Source organism: Budorcas taxicolor, chromosome 5 (genome assembly GCF_023091745.1).
Source record: "Budorcas taxicolor isolate Tak-1 chromosome 5, Takin1.1, whole genome shotgun sequence".
NCBI classification, from domain to species: Eukaryota; Metazoa; Chordata; class Mammalia; order Artiodactyla; family Bovidae; genus Budorcas; species Budorcas taxicolor.
Genome location: NC_068914.1, coordinates 1,738,751 through 1,757,506, shown reverse-complemented (window position 1 = coordinate 1,757,506; position 18,756 = coordinate 1,738,751). Strand labels below are relative to the sequence as shown.

Genomic DNA, 18,756 nt, shown 5'->3' with positions numbered 1-18,756 from the left:
AGGGACAGGGCCTGCGGCGGGTAGGGAGGAGATGCTGGCTTGCCCGTGGTAACAGACTCAGGGCTGTCTCTGCGTGGCCCCTGAGGTTGCACGGAGCAGCTGCTCCCTCAGAATAGCTGTCCTGAGTGGGGAAGAGCGCACTTGCTGCTGTGGGGCCTAGGAAGCTCAGGAGCCAGTCTTGGTGAGGCCTCGCAAGCGCCCCTCGGAGGCTGGAGTGGAGGCTGGGGGATGCCCTAAACAGCCGTCCTGCAGCCTCAGCTCAGCTGTGCTCCCTGTTCCTGGTTCTCTCCTCTGCTTCTCTTTCCACCGTGGCATTTCCTCACCCTCCCGGACCTTTCCTCCAAGTTCGGCGTGTTCGGGGAGTCTCCCCTCTGTGTGAGGAGCACTGGCAGGGGCCTGGGGGCTCGTGGGCCCACTGCCAAGTGGTGAGGGCGGAAGGGCTGTTGCGTGCTGCCAGCCTCCGCAAGGATGACCCCAGATACATACCCCAGATACAGCTGGCTGGGGGAAGTAAGGCCGGCAGGGAAGGTGCCTCGCGCCCCTTTTGTATGTGCACGTGCCTGCGGTTTCTTGGCTTATGGCTGAACTAATTTAAGTTTAGATGCTTAGGAGATGAATGACCCCTGAATCCACGCAAGGTGGATGCTGCTGCTCCACGCTCTCAGATATCCTTGACTACAGTTTCACCTTCATCTGAGAAAAGGGCGCTGCTGGTGCTGTTCTTGCCTCGGCTCGTAGGGCCCTACCAGGAGCACTGTGCACTGAGCCGTGGGCAGCAGCAGGCCCAGTGCGGCTCGGGAGGTGGCAGTCGCGGTCCCCTGGCTCTTGCCTAACACTGACCAGAGGTGTGTGTTGCAGGCTGGGGGCTCCTCGGTGGCGTCGGCTCCAGTGTCCTCCTTCGCTCGCACTTCGGTCACACCCTCCAATCAGGACATCTGCAGGTAACGCTCTGCACGCCACTGTGGCTCGCGTGCACGCCAGGGGCGCGCGCCAGTGTCTGCAGAGGCTTGACTCTCTGTGTGCCTCTGCTCTGAGCAGCCAGCCTGGCTGCATGTGCTCACCAGGCAACCGTGCGAGTCTCTTTCTCCCTTTGATGTCTGTTCTCTTTTAACACTGTTCTTACTTTCTGTGCTTTTATCCCACTGTTCTCTGCATGCAGTTCCAGTCCAGTGTTTTCTGAGTGTTGTCACCACAGTCCCGTGCCGTCTGCTGTTGTCTTGAAAGCTCCTCCCTGCCAGAGCTCTCTGACCCAGGGGCTCACTGTGACAGTTGTCTGTCAAGACACAGCGCAGGCGTCAAAGAGAAATCCCTGTGGTTCAGAGTGGGTCCAGGCCTTGAAGCCTGCTAAGAATACCAAAGCCGGAAGAACGCTGAAGTTCTCAAAATCCCTAAATGATGTGGGTGAGAACGCCCGGGATGCCTTGGAAAGTTTTGACTATGTGGAGAGGACCTGCTCTGAAGGGAAACTGGTACTCCCTCAGGACCCATGTCTCAGAACCAACAGGTTCCACCAGAGAGAAAGAAGAATACTGAATCGCAAAGCCCTGGGCAGTTCCAAACATTCTTGTGTTTCATCCCTTTCTGCCAATCATTCAGCAGCCTCAGAGGCAGGAGCCAGCAAGGGGGGCATGCATGTCCTGCTTCTGGACGAGAAGGCGGATGGCGAGGCCCTCTCCCGAAGCCGGAGGCTGCTGCAGTACCTGCTCTCATTCTCGCGCGGCTCAAGCAGCGGCAGCCTGCACCGTTTCTACCAGCTGGAGAGCCGCGCCACCAGCCCGCAGCCCGCCAAGTCCTCCAGCAGGCTGGCCGGGAGTGCTGGCTTCTACTCTGATGAGATGGGGGATGACGACGTCTTTGAGGACAGCGCATCCGCAAAGCTGAAGAGCAGGGTGCTGCGGGCCCCCCTCTGCTCCGCGGAGAAGGACAGCGACCTGGACTGTCCTTCCCCCACCTCTGAAAAGGGTCCCCACCTCTCCCCTGTGTCCACAGCAGGGGATGCCTGCAGGTTGGTTTGCGGAGAACCAGCATCCTGGCCACCTCTGCTCCCCATAGCTCCACGGCCTCATCTTGCTTTAATATGTGAAGTTTCCGGAGAATGTATAGGCAGTTGTACACAATTACAGATTAATAGTTTTTCTCCAGAAGAGCAGATTATTGATATCATTTGAAAATCCAGTGTCTATGACGTGGGCCCCCAAGATAGTCTCATACATGGTGAAAGATGAAGAAGCTGCGCATATTAAAGGCCAAGCTGACTCTTCTCAGCCAAAAATAAGTAGCGTTTGCATAAAGAAAGTGGAAGAAGGAATAGTACCTCCAGTCTTCCAGCTTGATGGTCTGGATGTTAAGTGCGCGCTTCCCCTCCGGGCCTCGTTTGGGCCCCCTGCTCCACGTGCGGGGGAAGGGCTGTTCTCCAGCAGCTGCTTCCTTCCTTCTCTTTAACTTGGATGCAGCCACCTCTGCCCAGGTCCCCACCCACTTCCCACCTTTATCTTCCCGGGTGTAGCATCCTTGTCAGGCCACCAGAAGCTTTCAGAATTCCCTTTTGTTGCCACTCTTAGCCTTCTTCCCCATTCTAACCTTTCCACAGCATCCCCTCCTCAGGATCAGCGATTATCATTTCTTTCAGCAGCTGGATCAGATGCCCCCCTCATAGACACAAACAGCTGAGAGCCTGGCTTGGGCCAGAGCCCAGCCCCTTTTAGGCCAGGTCTCCCCACCTGCTCTCCAGCTGCTGGAAAAGGCCCTTCTGTTTCTCAAAAGTCTGTTAAGTTTCCTGAGGTCAGGGCCTGCATCCTGTCGCATGTACCCTTAGAAATAGCGACTTAAATTTCTCACTCATTGCTGGGCGGTCCTGAGAAAGAAATGAAATGGCAGTGTCTTACAATGGTTTTTCAGGTCCAGGAGAAGCTCTGTGGTTTCTCTATTTACTTGCTGATAGAGGACGGGAATATGTAGTGTGGTGTGTGAAGGTGAGGTCAGTGATTATAGCTAACAAGCAATGTTTCATCATTCCAAGTTCCTGGTATTTTTGAAAGGTAGAGTGTTGGTTTTGTTTTACACAGGAATTTTACCTCTGATTATTTTAACGTCATAAGTTCTGGAAGATGCTTCCACGTTGCCTTAAAGTCACCTATTAGTGAAGTTCTAAAGCCTAACCCAAAATGCCTGCTTTGTCATTTCTCACATGGCTTTTTCCTCTCTGATGCCAGTGCCATCCAGACCTCCCATGCTGGCGCGGTAAGCTAGAGAGCTGTAGTCTGCGGTAGCCGTTTCCCTTTGTGTTCGTATGTTTTTGTGCTTATAGTCATTCTGTGATGTTTCTTTTGAACGTTTTCCTGGGCGGACTGACCTTCCGCTGAAGCGTCGTCTTCCCTGTGGTGTGGCCCGCCTCGTAAGGCCCGCCTGTCCTTCCCCCGCAGGATCTGCCACTGTGAAGGGGATGACGAGAGCCCCCTGATCACGCCCTGCCGCTGCGCAGGGAGCCTCCACTTCGTGCACCAGGCCTGCCTGCAGCAGTGGATCAAGAGCTCTGACGCGCGCTGCTGTGAGCTGTGCAAGTACGAGTTCATCATGGAGACCAGGCTGAAGCCGCTGAGGAAAGTGCGTGCAGGGCCCCCGGGAGCCGCTCAGGCCCGCAGAGTCACCCCTGCCGCGGGGCTGGGTGGGCCACAGCTGACTTGTGCCCGCTTCTTTGGGAAGTGGGGGCCAGTGTGTACATTCACGTTGCCGGTACTGACGTCCAAGTCCCTCCTTGCAGGAACAAGCTCTTTCCGACCGTGCAGTCTTCATGTTTTCTTTTTCCTTGAAACTAAGACTGCTTGCTTGTCTGTCTGTATCAGTCATTTGGCCCTCGACCACACACCGTTTTGTGATGTCTTAGTCAGCATTAGACTTTACGTGTGTTAACTATCCAGGCCTTTCCTCTGATTAGGACCACATTGTGGGGATTAGCGCCTCTCCTGCACGAAGCTCAACCTAATGCAGTGAATGTATCTTTATACACTCGGGACAAATATCTGCTAGATAGGAGGTGGCGGCAGATGGGGAACAACGGGACCACGGGCATTACACGAAGCACAGCTCTCGTCAGGCCTGGTGCCCGTCCTTTTTCTGAGAGGAGCCTCATCCGGCACGTGCCTCCTGTGTAAACGCTGGCTGTGTTATTTGTCTTTGGGCCCAGCATATGCAGAGGTTTTGTTTGGAAGAATTAAAGACTTGTTCTTATCTCAGAACTTTAATACATGAGTTGCAGGGAGAATCACATAATCAAGTAGTAGCCCTTGATGTGCCATAAACGCTTACTGCATGGGGAGAGCGCGGGTCAGGTATCCAGGGAAGGGAGTGTCGCTGTGGACTGAAGTGCCAGGGACACAGAGTGGGGCAGCACCATAGAAGGCCTGGTGTTGAAGCAGTGCTTGAAAGATCACTCAGACTGAGAGGGAAAGTGAAGGAGTCTGGAGGGGCCGCACTGCCTCCAGAGGAAAGCAGCCACCTAAAGGTGGGCGAGCATTTCAGAGGAGGACGAAGGCTGAAACAGTGTATCTTAGAAATCAGGGGAGTGAAGATGCGGGATCGCACCGCAGCAGAAAGCAGTCCAGATGCTAGAGAAGGCAGGCCCAAGCTGCTCTAAGGAAAGCGCTCTTCCCCACAGAAGCTCGGTCATCTACCAGGTGCCTTACTCTATCCTGACCCCTCAGGCGGGCCTTGCGGCACTGTGACCAGCGCAGGGAGTCCCCCAGGCCCCGCTCTCTGCGTGTCCTGCATGGAGCCCTGGAGAGGCTGTGGCTGGGGCCGGCGGGGCATGGGCAGCGCTCACGCTCGTTCTTTTCTCTACCTTTATGTGCTTTCTTCCGATTCGGAAACCAGTAAATGAGAAAGAAAATCTGGCTATTTGGAGTAAATTAATGAGCTCCTAGAGGAGATGGGACTGGGACAGACTGCTTGTACCAGGCGCTCTTAGCATCGGTTTCACGGTGTTGCTGCCAGAGTAGCAGAGGACCACAGAGTGAGCACCTCCCGCGTCACCTTCCCGCCACAGCGCCTGCCCATCTGCTCCCGTGCCGCGGTACCATCCGCCCCTTCTTCCCCTCACTCACGCCAGCCAGCAGCTCACCGAAACAAAAACGTGCCCCCTGGGTCTTGGCCCAACATGCTGTTTTCATCTGGACCAAAACCATAAAGTCTTTTTATCAAGCCAGTGAATGCCTGCTTGCAGGAATAAGCAGCCAGGGGGATTGGATGGCTGGTGGTGATTCATAGATCATCTCAATCCCGGCTTCTCTTCATTGCATAGAAAGTTGGCTGTCGACAGAATACCAGAGCCTGGTACCTGGTTGAAGCCACGTGGTTTAAAGGGGATGACTCAGTGTCTGGGGAAATTCATCTAGCTTGGGTGAGGGGTAGCGGGGAGGGAAGCCAGTCTTACCATCCACAAAGCTCTCACCCTGTTGTAGCCCCTGAGGCCGGGGAGCCTGAGCCTCACGTCTGTGTGCTGTCTCTCCAGTGGGAGAAGCTGCAGATGACATCCAGCGAGCGCAGGAAGATCATGTGCTCCGTGACCTTCCACGTCATCGCCATCACCTGTGTGGTCTGGTCCTTGTATGTGCTCATCGACCGCACCGCTGAGGAGATCAGGCAGGGGCAGGCGACAGGTACGTGGTCAGAACGAAAGGGGTGCCCAGCCAGTGTATCCTGAGTGGTGCAGTGGATCTTAGGATTGGGGGATTACTCCAGGTTGATTTCCAGGTCTGACCTCCAGTGTCTTCTGGAGGGAGCTATCCGTTATGATGCACCATACATCCTTTTTGGATGTTTCTTGGGCTGTGGTGGTACTTTGTATAACCCAGTCAGGGGATTTCCCTGGCAATCCAGTGGTTAAGACTTTGCCTTCCAATGCAGGGGGGCACAGGTTCAATCCCTGGTCAGGAAGCTAAGATCCCACGTGCCTTGCTGCCAGGAAGCAAAACGTAAAGTAGAAACAGTATTGTAACAAATTCAACAAAAAGTCTTTAAAAATGGTTCATATTAAAAAAAAAAAAAAAATCTTAAAAAAAACCCAAAACAACCCAGTCAGGAGAGAGCAAATCATGGAGAGAATTCCAGAGATAGCCCCTGGAAGCGCAGGATGAAAGGGCGTGGACGAGCTCTTCCATGCCTCCTCCAACAAGACTGGATTTGATGAGTTACCTGCGGCTGTGGCAGGCTCAGAAGCTGTGTTTTATTTCCTTCTCATCCTAGATAAGGTCTACTGGCAGGCTAACCGGGCTTTTTCCCTTCCAGGAATCCTAGAGTGGCCCTTTTGGACTAAGCTGGTGGTTGTGGCCATTGGATTTACCGGTGGACTTCTTTTCATGTACGTTCAGTGCAAAGTGTACGTACAGTTATGGAGGAGACTCAAGGCTTATAACAGAGTAATCTATGTCCAGAACTGTCCAGAAACAAGCAAAAGGAGTATTTTTGAAAAATCTGCACTAACAGAGCCCAGCTTTGAAAATAAAGATGGACGTGGAGTCTGTCATTCCGATACAAACTCTTCCTGTTGCACAGAACCTGAAGACACTGGAGCAGAGATCATTCACGTCTGATGGCACGGAGGCTGTCGTTCCTGGACAGCTGAGGACAGCTGAAGGGAGTCGTTTTCTGCCAGCCGTGTGCATGTTCTTCTGCCCTGTAATAGCAGAGACTGGGCAGGTGACTGTTTTTAATGGCTTCTCTTTTCTCTAACCCTCCTTAGTGACTCTCCTGGAAGACCCTCACGCCAGCTGTGCCCGGCTGGGTTCTGCTCCTGCCTGCGCGTCTCTGGGAGGGGAGGGTGGATGAGCCTGTGGCCCCGTGAGGGGTGCTGGCGGGGTTCTGGCTCGTAGTCTTGAGCAGAATGAGAGAGCAACGTGCCAGAGCTGAGGGGAGAACAGGAGCAGGTGGCGCCTGGCCCTGCCGCGCCCCTCCTGGCCGGCAGGCCCCACCTTCCGCCCACTAGCTGAACTGCTGGGAAGGACCAGCCTTGCGGAGAGGCTTCTCCACCACTAAACAGGGCCCGGGGAGGCTGCCACTGACAGTTCCCGAGCAGACGGGCCGTGGTGCTCTGTGCGTGGTGGTGAGTGATTCACTAAGCGAAGCAAAGCACTTTACAAAAAGAGAATCTTTATTTTGTAATACGTGTGTCACGTGGGATTGGCATTTGAAAGAACGTCCCGTTTAGAAACCTTCCTTTCATGACCCTGATTATCTCCTTCTCATTGTAATAGATCTGAAACCCTTTTTGCCTTATATATGCTAAGAAATGTGACTTCCACTCTGTGTCCATAAAAGGGACTTGTAAAGCAAAACAGACAGCTCAGAGGCACTTTTCATAACATTCCGTGGGATGAATGGATGGTAAATGGCAGTCCGAGCGTAATTCCTGTGGTTTTAAGCCTGTTTTATGACAAGTCTTCACGTCACAGGGCTGCCCTAAACGTTTCTTTTTTTTTTTTTTTGTCAGTCCTGAAGAAGAAGGGTTCATGAGATCTAAATGAAAGGAAGTTGAGGTATCAGAACAAATCGGAATATTTAGAAACTATTCCTTTACGGACAGAGCGCTCCGGTTCGGGCTGACTTCACACTGAAGAAGCAGGCGCGTGTCGCCCAGCTGGGGCGCGGCTGAAGGCGCTGTCAGGGGCCCCTGCCCCTGGCGCCTTCCGTGGGCCGCTGCCTGGAGCAGAGAGGCAGATGGGCTGCCTCTGGCTGAGGGCCAGGAGCGCGCAGCGGACTGCCCCGGCCCACCGCGCCCCGTTGCCAGCCACAGCCCTGCCCGTTTGCCGCCTTAACTGGACGGAGCCCTGGCCCAGCTTTCAGTCCATCTTGTCGTCAGGGATTACCTCCTGTCCCACTCTTTCATAAATCCAGAATCATTACCATCAGATGGCCTTTGTGCCTTTAATAAGGTCTGCTTAAAATGCTGTTTTTAAAGACCAGTTTCGTCATACCAGGCAAAAGAGAGTCAACTCCAGAAAAATAGCCCAGGGAGTTCTGCAGTGTGAGATGAGTGTGCCCAGGCACTCACTCTCCAGGCAGCTCTCTGGGCGTCTTGGGTGGGAGCCCCGGGTCCTGCCCTCCATCCTCCGAGCCTCAGGTGTTCATCCAGCCTGTTAAGAGTGGGAAGCACACAGAAGATGATTCCTTTGCGTTTCAGCATGGAAGCCCTGTGGTTTGTTTTGAAAGCCAGGAGGTTCTTAAGCCCTCGGGGGAGGGCTATCCAGCCATAGCCCACCCCTGGAAATAGGTCAGCTCGTCCTCTCCGTCCCCCGGGCCATATCCAGCATGTAGCTGCGTTCACTGTGCCCCAAAGTGCAATTACCTACACCCCTTCCCAGCCTGGGGACACCAAATAGCTACAGTCTGCTCAGGAGAGCCACATCCCAGGTCTGCCTTGCCGGTGCCCTTTAGGAACTGCCCAGGCAAGGCCCCTTGTCCCTCTTGACGGCAGGTGAGTCGTCAGGGAATGCTGGATTTCCAAGTGGGCCCCATTCCCCTCCCCCAGTGGAGCCCCTTATGCTGTCCCTGAAGAGCACGGAAACTTCTGATAGGAGAGTGCTCAGGTGCGGACAGCCCCAGGACAGCCCAGCTGGTGTGGCTGGCGCCCCGCCTGTGGCAGAGGCGGCTTCATAACCAGCACTGTTACGTTGCTCGCAGGGCCCAGCCAGGCTGTCACGGGAAGCGCGCTCACACCATCTTGTCACCTCCAGCCAAGCTCCTAAAGGCCTCTGCCTATGGATGGTCAGCCCCGTGTCCTCCTCTTCTTTCCTGGGATGGCACACACAGCTTACCCCATTGCCTTTTTCTGTCCTTGCAAAGTCTGGTGACCACCTGTGACCCCCAACTTGTTCCCGCGCTAATCCCCACCCGCGCCCGCAGGGACCGGCCGTGCGTGCGAGGCCCTGGCGAGGCCGTGCTGCGCTGCTGCCTAGTGGGGGCTCTGCATCTGCCGGGCGCTCCTCTGTGTCAGCTTGTTAATTACCCCCCATTTCTTTGTTCTGCACTTGACTGAACAAATCATAGAAACGCGGGGTGAGCTTGCAGGTCTCAGGGCCCGGAGGGCCGGGGTCTGAAGGCCAGGCGAGCAGGAGAGGGAGGCAGCCTGGGCTGTCGCCAGCCAACCATCTCTGACTCGGCCTCTGCTTCCCCTCAAACTGTAGTTCCACTGAAGCACTTTCGTGGCTGAGTTTAAACTTTTACTGAAAATTATAAAGGATCTCTTCAGTCTCCGACCTGCACTGTCTCTTGCCTTTTTTTTTTTTTTTGCTTCGGTCCACTCTTTTCAATCTTATGGGTCCACTTTCAAAACCTGCAGGTGTGCCCTAAGCTGGCTACAGACATACAGGCCCCGGGCAGTGGGGCAAGTCCAAAAGCCTCGTGTAGAACTCCCCCGCTGACTGGTGGTCGGCCCTGGAGCCAGAGGAGGATAGGGCACGCAGGATGAAGGTCCACGACGGTGTGGATTTGGCCTGACACAGACACACTTTTGAGACACTTTCCCTCTTGGATCTGATCTGAAGTTTGCAGCTTCTGTCTCTAGCCCAAGGAAAGACTGAAACACAGGGAAACGAGCATTTGTCCTTGTTTTGAAAGTAATGAAATTGTGCAGCTCATCACCTATTCAGATGCAATGTTTATAGGATGCTGATTGTTAATAAAGACCAAATTGACACTGGCATGTGTGGTGTAGTTTCTAACAGGCACTTCACACTTGAAGTTTTTCTCAACTTAGGAACTTTCTAGTTATCTAAATGTCTAGTTTTGTATCATTTTGTGTATGTTCACTGTTTCTCAGTATTACTGCTTGAATAATTCTCTGTATGGGTGGGGGGGGTGTTTGTACTATACACGGAGTGTCTTAATTGCAGCAATAAAGCATTTCTTTAAAAAGGAGCTTTGCTATGCAAGTGTTTTCCTGCCAGGAAGCTGGGAATATTGGCAGGCACTCCAGTGGTCTGATCCCCTTTCCGGGTTCCTCTGGCTTCCGTATCAGAGATCGTGCAGCTTCGGTCTGTCCCTGTAAGGGAGGCTGGATCCCCCAGACGCCGGCGGTCAGTGGGGAGGAGTGGGTTCTGGAGAGTGTGTAAGCATGGGAGTGAAAGCTGAAGTCATTCTCACAGATGTGCGGGTTCCAAATATCCGGACTGTACTGGGGCTCACTGCACTGAGGAAAGCCAGACTCGAGTTCAGGGTGCATAAGGCACCATGACCGTTGAAGTGGTCCATGGCGTAACTAGCCTCATCCCGTTAAATCGTTGGCTGATGCCGTCCAGCAGAGTGAGGAAGTGCGGCAGGGCTGGCAGGATTGCTGGTGATAGCTGAGCCGAGCTGTACTTCCTGGCTCCTGGTGAAAGGTTGTTGCTGAACCATGAAAGGTGCCAGGATTCTTGGCCTCTGGAGGAGAAGAATTCAATCCAGGGCCAGAGACGAGGCTTGATCGCTCAGACATTTTCTGTAATAAAGTTTTGTTAAAGTATAAAAGAGAGAAAGCTTCTGACATAGGCATCAGAAGGGGCAGAAAGAGTGCCCCCCTGCTAGTCTTCAGATGGATGTTATATAGTCACTAGCAGTCTACTAATTAGAGAAAGGAAACATCTCAGAGCTCAGAGAAGGCACCAGGTGAGTCATCAGCTCAGTTCAGCTCAGGTGCTCAGTCGTGTTCAAATCTTTGCAACCCCATGAATTGCAGCACGCCAGGCCTCCCTGTCCATCACCAACTCCCAAAGTTCACTCAGACTCAGGTCCATTGAGTCAGTGATGCCATCCAGCCATCTCATCCTCAGTCATCCCCTTCTCCTGCCCCCAATCCATCCCAGCATCAGAGTCTTTTCCACTGAGTCAACTCTTCGCATGAGGTGGCCAAAGTACTGGAGTTGCAGCTTTAGCATCATTCCTTCCAAAGAAATCCCAGGGCTGATCTCCTTTAGAATGGACTGGTTGGATCTCCTTGCAGTCCAAGGGACTCTCAAGGGTCTTCTCCAACACCACAGTTCAAACGCATCAATTCTTCGGCACTCAGCCTTCTTCACAGTCCAACTCTGACATCCATACATGACCACTAGAAAAACATTAGGCTTGTCTAGACAGACCTTTGTTGGCAAAGTAATGTCTCTGCTTTTGAATAGGCAGTCTAGGTTGGTCATAACTTTCCTTCCAAGGAGTAAGTGTCTTTTAATTTCATGGCTGCAATCACCATCTGCAGTGATTTTGGAGCCCCCAAAAATAAAATCTGACACTGTTTCCACTGTCTCCCCATCTATTTGCCATGAAGCGATGGGACCAGATCCCATAGTTTTCTGGCATGTTGAGCTTGAAGCCAACTTTTTCACTCTCTTTCACTTTCATCAAGAGGCTTTTTAGTTCCTCTTCACTTTCTGCCATAAGGGTGGTGTCATCTGCATATCTGAGGTGATTGATATTTCTCCTGGCGATCTTGATTCCAGCTTGTGTTTCTTCCAGCCCAGCGTTTCTCATGATGTACTCTGCAATATAAGTTAAATAAGCAGGGTGACAATATACAGCCTTGACGTACTCCTTTTCCTGTTTGGGACCTGTCTGTTCCATGTCCAGTTCTAACTGTTGCTTCCTGACCTGCATACAGGTTTCTCGAGGCAAGTCAGGTGGTCTGGTATTCCCATCTCTTTCAAAATTTTCCACAGTTTATTGTGATCCACACCGTCAAAGGCTTTGGCATAGTCAAGAAAGCAGAAATAGATGTTTTTCTGGAACTCTCTTGCTTTTTTGATAATCCAGCGGATGTTGGCAATTTGATCTCTGGTTCCTCTGCCTTTTCTAAATCCAGCTTGAACATCAGGGAGTTCATGGTTCACGTATTGCTGAAGTCTGGCTTGGAGAATTTTGAGCATTACTTTACTAGCGTGTGAGATGAGTGCAATTGTGCGGTAGTTTGAGCATTCTTTGGCATTGCCTTTCTTTGGGATTGGAATGAAAACTGACCTTTTTCAGTCCTGTGGCCACTGCTGAGTTTTCCAAATTTGCTGGCATATTGAGTGCAGCACTTTCACAGGATCATCTTTTAGGATTTGAAATAGCTCAACTGGAATTCCATCACCTCCACTAGCTTTGTTCATAGTGATGCTTTCTTTCTAAGGCCCACTTGACTTCACATTCCAGGATGTCTGGCTCTAGGTGAGTGATCACACCGTTGTGATTATCTGGGTCCTGAAGATCTTCTTTGTACAGTTCTGTGTATTCTTGCCACCTCCTCTTAATATCTTCTGCTTCTGTTAGGTCCATACCATTTCTGTCCAAGGGTGAGCCCATCTTTGCATGAAATGTTCCCTTGGTATCTCTAATTTTCTTGAAGAGATCTCTAGTCTTTCCCATTCTGTTCTTTTCCTCTATGTCTTTGCATTGATCGCTGAGGAAGGCTTTCTTATCTCTTCTTGCTATTCTTTGGAACTCTGCATTCAGATGCTTATATCTTTCCTTTTCTCCTTTGCTTTTCCCTTCTCTTCCTTTCACAGCTATTTGTAAGGCCTCCCCAGACAGCCATTTTGCTTTTTTTGCATTTCTTTTCCGTGAGGATGGTCTTGATCCCTATCTCCTGTACAATGTCACGAACCTCCATCCACAGTTCATCAGGCACTCTCTATCAGATCTAGGCCCTTAAATCTATTTCTCACTTCCACTGTATAATCATAAGGGATTTGATTTAGGTCATACCTGAATGGTCTAGTGATTTTCCCTACTTTCTTCAATTTTAAGTCTGAATTTGCCAAGAAGGAGTTCATGATCTGAGCCACAGTCAGCTCCCGGTCTTGTTTTCGCTGGCTGTATAGAGCGTCTCCATCTTTGGCTGCAAAGAATATAATCAACCAGATTTTGGTGTTGACCATCTGGTGATGTCCATGTGTAGAGTCTTCTCTTGTGTTGTTGGAAGAGGGTGTTTGCTATGACCAGTGCGTTCTCTTGGCAAAACTCTACTAGCCTTTTCCCTGCTTCATTCCACACTCCAAGGCCAAATTTGCCTGTTATTCCAGGTGTTTCTTGACTTCCTACTTTTGCATTCCAGTCCCCTATAATGAAAAGGACATCTTTTTTGGTGTTAATTCTAAAAGGTCTTGTAGGTCTTCATAGAACCGTTCAGCTTCTTCCGTGTTACTGGTTGGGGCATAGACTTGGATTACTGTGATATCAAATGGTTTGCCTTGGAAAGGAATAGAGATGATTCTGTCGTTTTTGAGATTGCATCCAAGTACTGCATTTCGGACTCTCTTGTTGACCATGATGGCTACTCCATTTCTTCTGAGGGATTCCTGCCTACAGTAGTAGATATAATGGTCATCTGAGTTAAATTCACCCATTCCAGTCCATTTTAGTTTGCTGATTCCTAGAATGTCGACGTTCACTCTTGCCATCTCCTGTTTGACCACTTCCAATTTGCCTTGATTCATGGACCTGACATTCCAGGTTCCTATGCAATATTACTCTTTGCAGCATCGGACCTTGCTTCTATCACCAGTCACATCCACAGCTGGGTATTGTTTTTGCTTTGGCTCCATCCCTTCATTCTTTCTGGAGTTATTTCTCCACTGATCTCCAGTAGCATATTGGGCACCTACTGACCTGGGGAGTTCCTCTTTTGGTATCCTATCGTTTTGCGTTTTCATACTGTTCATGGGGTTCTCAAGGCAAGAATACTGAAGTGGCTTGCCATTCCCTTCTCCAGTGGACCACATTCTGTCAGACCTCTCCGCCATGACCCACCTGTCTTGGGTTGCCCCACAGGGCATGGCTTAGTTTCATTGAGTTCGACAAGGCTGTGGTCTTAGTGTGATTCGATTGACTAGTTTTCTGTGATTATGGTTTCAGTGTGTCTGCCCTCTGATGCCCTCTCACAACAGCTACCATCTTACTTGGGTTTCTCTTGCGTTGGACGTGAGGTATCTTCACAGCTGCTCCAGCAAAGCGCAGCCGCTGCTCCTTACCTTGGACGAGGGGTGTCTCCTCACAGCCGCCCCTCCTGACCTTGGACATGGAGTAGCTCCTCTAGGCCCTCCTGCGCCTGCGCAGCCCCCTCTTCTTGGACGTGGTGTAGCTCTTCCCCTGACCTCGGGCGAGGGGTAGTTCCTCTTGGCAGCGCTTCTGCCCAGTCGGACGCAGCCGGCGAGTCATGGTTCGGGGGGAGGGCATGAAACGATTGACGTGACTCTGAGGAAAGGCAGATTTCCATACAAATAGCTTCATTAACTGGAGAAGGCAGTGGCACCCCACTCCAGTGTTCTTGCCTGGAGAATCCCAGGGACGGGGGAGCCTGGTGGGCTGCCGTCTATGGGGTCGCACGGAGTCGGACACGACTGAAGCGACTTAGCAGCAGTAGGTTCGTTAAGATAGATTAGGAGAGCAATGTATGAGTATAACATAGTGGTTTGTCAAGTTAGTTCTGAGCCTATAGGCAGAACCGACTCGAAGACAGAGTCTGGGGTAAACGCACAGTACGTTAACATAGCTAAAGATAAACATTTCCATGAGAAAAACGCATCTTAGCTCAAGGTTTGAGAAAAGTTAAGTTTGGTGGAGCCAGGTGTCGTTAGGGCAACAGTTTTAAGAGAAACCTCTTTTTAAATTTGTACAGAGAAGGGAAAAATACACCACTAGTTTGTTTCCTCCTGCCCCCTAAGAGAGGAAAGATGTCTGACACTGCAGCCTGTTTCCTCCGCTTGGAGACCCCTGGCCTTCCTGCCTGTCCCCCTCTCACTGGCGGGGTAACAGAATAAGGCCCATGTGGTCAATCTCCAGTCCTGGGACTGCAAACCGCTCCTGGAGCTGGGAGTGCTGAGGGTGGGCGCCTGGCCTCAGCTGTGCTCACGAGATGAAAGGAAGGAGGCCAAGGCTGCCCCAACATGCTGTGTGGGTGAGCCAGGAGAATTGGCCCACAAGTGCAGGGCACCACAGAGGGCTGCCAGGAGACTGGGGACCTAGGCAGGGCGGTGCTTTGCTAGTGTCCTTGCCTGACTTGGGAGAACAGGTCCCGGGAACTGAGCGCAGCTGTGGAAGCTCCTAGAGGAGAGGATGGCCGCAGAACAGCTGAAGCTGCTCAGCAGTGTTCTTGTAGGAGGGACAGAGACTAGTGCCCGCCTGGGCTCACTTGCACTCAACTGTTTGTGGGAGGGACTGTTGGGAGCCTGGAGCTGGAAGAGAAATCCGTACGAATGTGAGGAGGGGGCTTCCCATGAGGGGCTTCGATTCTTTGGGGACCTGATGCATTTTAGTGAGTTTGGCTGAAGAGACACCGAATGAGTCTTGTTGCAGTGAGGCTTTGAAACAACGCCACCTCCAAGCCTCTTCGCCCTTCGATGTGAGCCACAGAACTATTGCAGGAAGGCGGACCCCTTCCAGGGCCTGAAACTGGGCTCTTGTCTAACACTCGGAAATGAATTGTCTGAGGAGACACGTGTGCTGACAAAGCAAGAGAGTTTACTGGGAAAGGGCACCCGGGTGGAGAGCAGTAGGGGAAAGGAACCCAGGAGCACTGCTCTGCCGCGTGGCTCACAGTCTTGGGTTTTATGGTGATGGGATTAGTTTCTGGGTGGTCTCTGACCAATCATTCTAACTCAGAGTCTTTCCTGGTGGTGCACGCATCCTCAGCCAAGATGGGTGCTAGCGAGAGGGATTCTGGGAAGTAGATGGACATGCAGTGTCTCCTTTAGACCTTTCCGGAACCCTTCCTGTTGGTGGTGGCTTATTAGTTCCGTATTCCTTATCAGGACCTCCTGTCATAAAACAACTCACGCAAATGGTTACTGTGGTGCCTGGCCAGGGTGGACGGTTTCAATCAGTGTGCCTTCCCCTAATGGGGAAGGCACACTGCTAGGGGAGCCTCCAGTCATCCAGGTCAGGGGATGGCCGCTGGTGCTCGCTGACCAGCCTCCTGTTTGGTAAAACAGACACAGTCCTGTCCCTTCGTGGACGTGCTGTGTCCACTGTCAGATCCTTTGTCCTGGAACGCCCACGGTATTTACACGCCCCTTTATAGAAAAAGCGTGCCAACCCTTGGTCTGTGTGACTGGTGCCCCTGGAGCTGTTGGTGCACAGCTCACCTGATGCCAGGGGTGCAGACGGCCCTCTTCTAGGGCCTGCCCTTCTCCCAGCCTCAGAGGTGCCCCAGCGACCTGTTGTCCCGCTATGCATCTCTGTTGCTGGTTCTGGAAAGAGCTGAGGTTAGTTCAGGAGTACAGGAAGGAGGGATGAGCCTGCTGTCCTGAGCTGAGAGCTTCCCTCGGCCCCTCAGCTGTCAGAGAAGCATCGTCTGGCCTGCCTCGCCAAGCTGCTTCTGGAAGCCGAAATGAGAGAAGCAGAGTCCAGGCTCTGTGGGGGCCTCTCAGGGTCCCCTCTGCATGAAGTAGGTGTCTGGAGGTCCAGTGGTCCGGGGAGCCGAGCCGGGCTCCACTTCGGTTTCCTTGTCCAGCTTCCACGCTTTCACTCGACACACAAAGCCAGGGTCTTGGCCGAGGGGAGCTGGCCTCAGTGTGTTGCCTGGCACCACTGTGGGGGACCAGGGCGTAGATGGGAAAAGGCAGCGGAGGTTGTCCGTTTCCCTCATTCTCCTGCTTTCCTGTTGTTAAATCCCCGTTGCGGAACAGAGATGAGAGTAGACAGCAGCTCTGGGTGGGGGTGACTTTTTAATTCACTTTTTAATTGAAGGATGATTGCTTTACAGAACTGTGTTGGTTTCTCCCAAACATCAGCATGAATCAGCCATTGGTATGGTTTTTCCCTCCCTCTGCTGGGGGTGATTTTGTGGATTGGTTGGTTCATTGCAACAAAAACTTGGTAACAATGTCCCTCCTAATTTTTCCTGCAAAACTTTTCTGGTCCATAAAATCTAGTCAGCTGAGAGCCCTGGTCCTGGGGCTCCTTCTATAGACATAGTAAGTGTCCTGAAGGAAGTGTGTTCTGAAGGAAGCGTAGGAACTTTGTGGGCAAAGAAGAGAGAAAAGAACCTTTTCTCCAAACGGAACATGGGCAGCTTTTGACTAGATGGGATCACAAAGATTATGGCTTTTTTGTGTGGGGAGGGGATGTCAGCTGTTTGGGGTGATTGGAACATAGCATGTTGGAGACTTGTTTTGAGCAAACTCCTTTATTTTTATGACAACCAGTTCTTAATTCATTCAACAAGAATTTACCTGGATACGAACAGTATGCAAGAGACTGGACTAAGCATAAATAGAGCAGATCACCTTCCCATTTCTCAGCAAGAACATCCATCAGTCATGTCGCTCTTCTGGGCTGCCTACCGTGAAGCGCTGAGCTGGGCGTAAGGGCAGGAAGGGGCACAGTCCTGTTCTGTGTAGGAAAGGTCCCTGCAGTCTTTACACACACTGATCAAAGTATGGCATTTGCTAGAGATTGAGGCACAAACAGGAAAATGCTCCAAAGCTGAGCTACACTGTGGTCCAATCTGGGGAGTGTTTGGTTTGAAGCCAGGAGCCTGGGTCCCACAGGCCACGTCCCAGGAATCCGAAGGCCCACCCCTTGGCAGCCCCAGGAGCCTGCCCAACCAGGCAGGCTGCAGTCTGGAGGCCGAGCCCAGCCTCGAGCAGCTGGGCGTCCTGCGATGAGACGGGCTCAGGCAGCTTTTCAGATGGCCACGCTGTTGGGAATCCGGTCTGGGGACAAGTAGTAATAAGGCAGCTTCTTGTTCTTGTTGCGCTCAGCGATCACGCTGACGATGGAGTCGAGGTTCTTACGGAACCGGGCCATGGCCTCCTTTACAGGCTTCTCGATGAAATGTTCCTCTGGGTACCTGCCCAGGAACAGCTGAGACCCAGACAGATAGAGACAGGTTAACCTGTGATGAGGTGACGTAGACCGACAGGACGCATCCCACCCCTAGAGCCCAGCCTTTGGGAGTCAAGGCCTGGGCTCATCACTGCTCCCCGCATCTCCACCCCCTGCCACCTGCTGAGAGCACCCGAGTATGCGCTTGGGCTGGGGCCTCAGAGATCAGTGCCCCGCTGCAGGGTGGCTATAGGCCTGGTAGTGGCTCAGGCAGATGTGGAGGCTGGGGTGGTCCCGGCTGTGGTGGGCACGTGGCCCAGTCCCCAGGCGCACTCCCGCCTGGTGTCGGGGCCACGAGGGCACAGGGCCAGTCTGGCCTCTGCAGCCCAGGTTGGCCACAGCCAGGCTCTGCTGGGGTGGTGTGCCCATTTGCACGTTCACACAAATGTCTTCAAATTGAAACTAGGTGTATCTTTTAGAAACGAAATCCGAGAATGTTAAAATTGAAGTCTCATAGCCAGGGCTGGGCAGGGTGGGAGAAGTGTTCTGCACTGACTGTTGACAGGATGTTGGATTCAGTTTGTGGAGGGCCATTCAGTCTCAACATTCTTTGACCAAGAAATTCCTCTACGAGGCAAGTACTGGTTCTGTTGAACAAATGTGCTGATATGTGAAGATGTTAGGGACCAACACAGAGGTCCCAAAGCAACACACTGCCAACAAATGCTGGTGGGTCTTCGGCCAGTCCAACCGACCAGTCATTCTAAGCAGCACTGAGCTAACACCAGGGGGTGGTGTTTGAGAGCCGTCTTGGGGCCTTTGGAATTAGGTTCAACAGGTTGTATGAGTATGTCTCAAAAGATACCCAGGAAACTCAGCCCTCACCTGTGGGGTGTCAGGGAGAAACCCACATGGAAGAGCTTTGCCAACAGTGGGGGCGGGCAGGGTGTGCCCTTGTGGGGAGCGGCACGGTGGAGCAGGGACCCTTGCTCT

The 18,756-nt window shown here is 52.2% G+C and overlaps 2 protein-coding genes across 2 annotated transcripts in view; one reads left to right on the top strand and one right to left on the bottom strand.

Annotated features, from left to right (window-relative positions):
- The window catches only part of MARCHF8 (membrane associated ring-CH-type finger 8), a 110,611-nt gene extending 100,902 nt beyond the window's left edge, over nt 1-9,709 (top strand). The window contains exons 4-8 of the mRNA XM_052639936.1: nt 859-941; nt 1,160-2,005; nt 3,423-3,603; nt 5,507-5,654; nt 6,283-9,709. Coding sequence (XP_052495896.1) covers nt 859-941; nt 1,160-2,005; nt 3,423-3,603; nt 5,507-5,654; nt 6,283-6,587 — 1,563 coding nt within the window. The 3' untranslated portion in view covers nt 6,588-9,709. The remainder of the gene's footprint in view (nt 1-858; nt 942-1,159; nt 2,006-3,422; nt 3,604-5,506; nt 5,655-6,282) is intronic.
- A 7,913-nt stretch (nt 9,710-17,622) lies between these two features.
- The window catches only part of ALOX5 (arachidonate 5-lipoxygenase), a 45,528-nt gene continuing 44,394 nt past the window's right edge, over nt 17,623-18,756 (bottom strand). The window contains exon 14 of the mRNA XM_052640496.1: nt 17,623-17,802. Coding sequence (XP_052496456.1) covers nt 17,623-17,802 — 180 coding nt within the window. The remainder of the gene's footprint in view (nt 17,803-18,756) is intronic.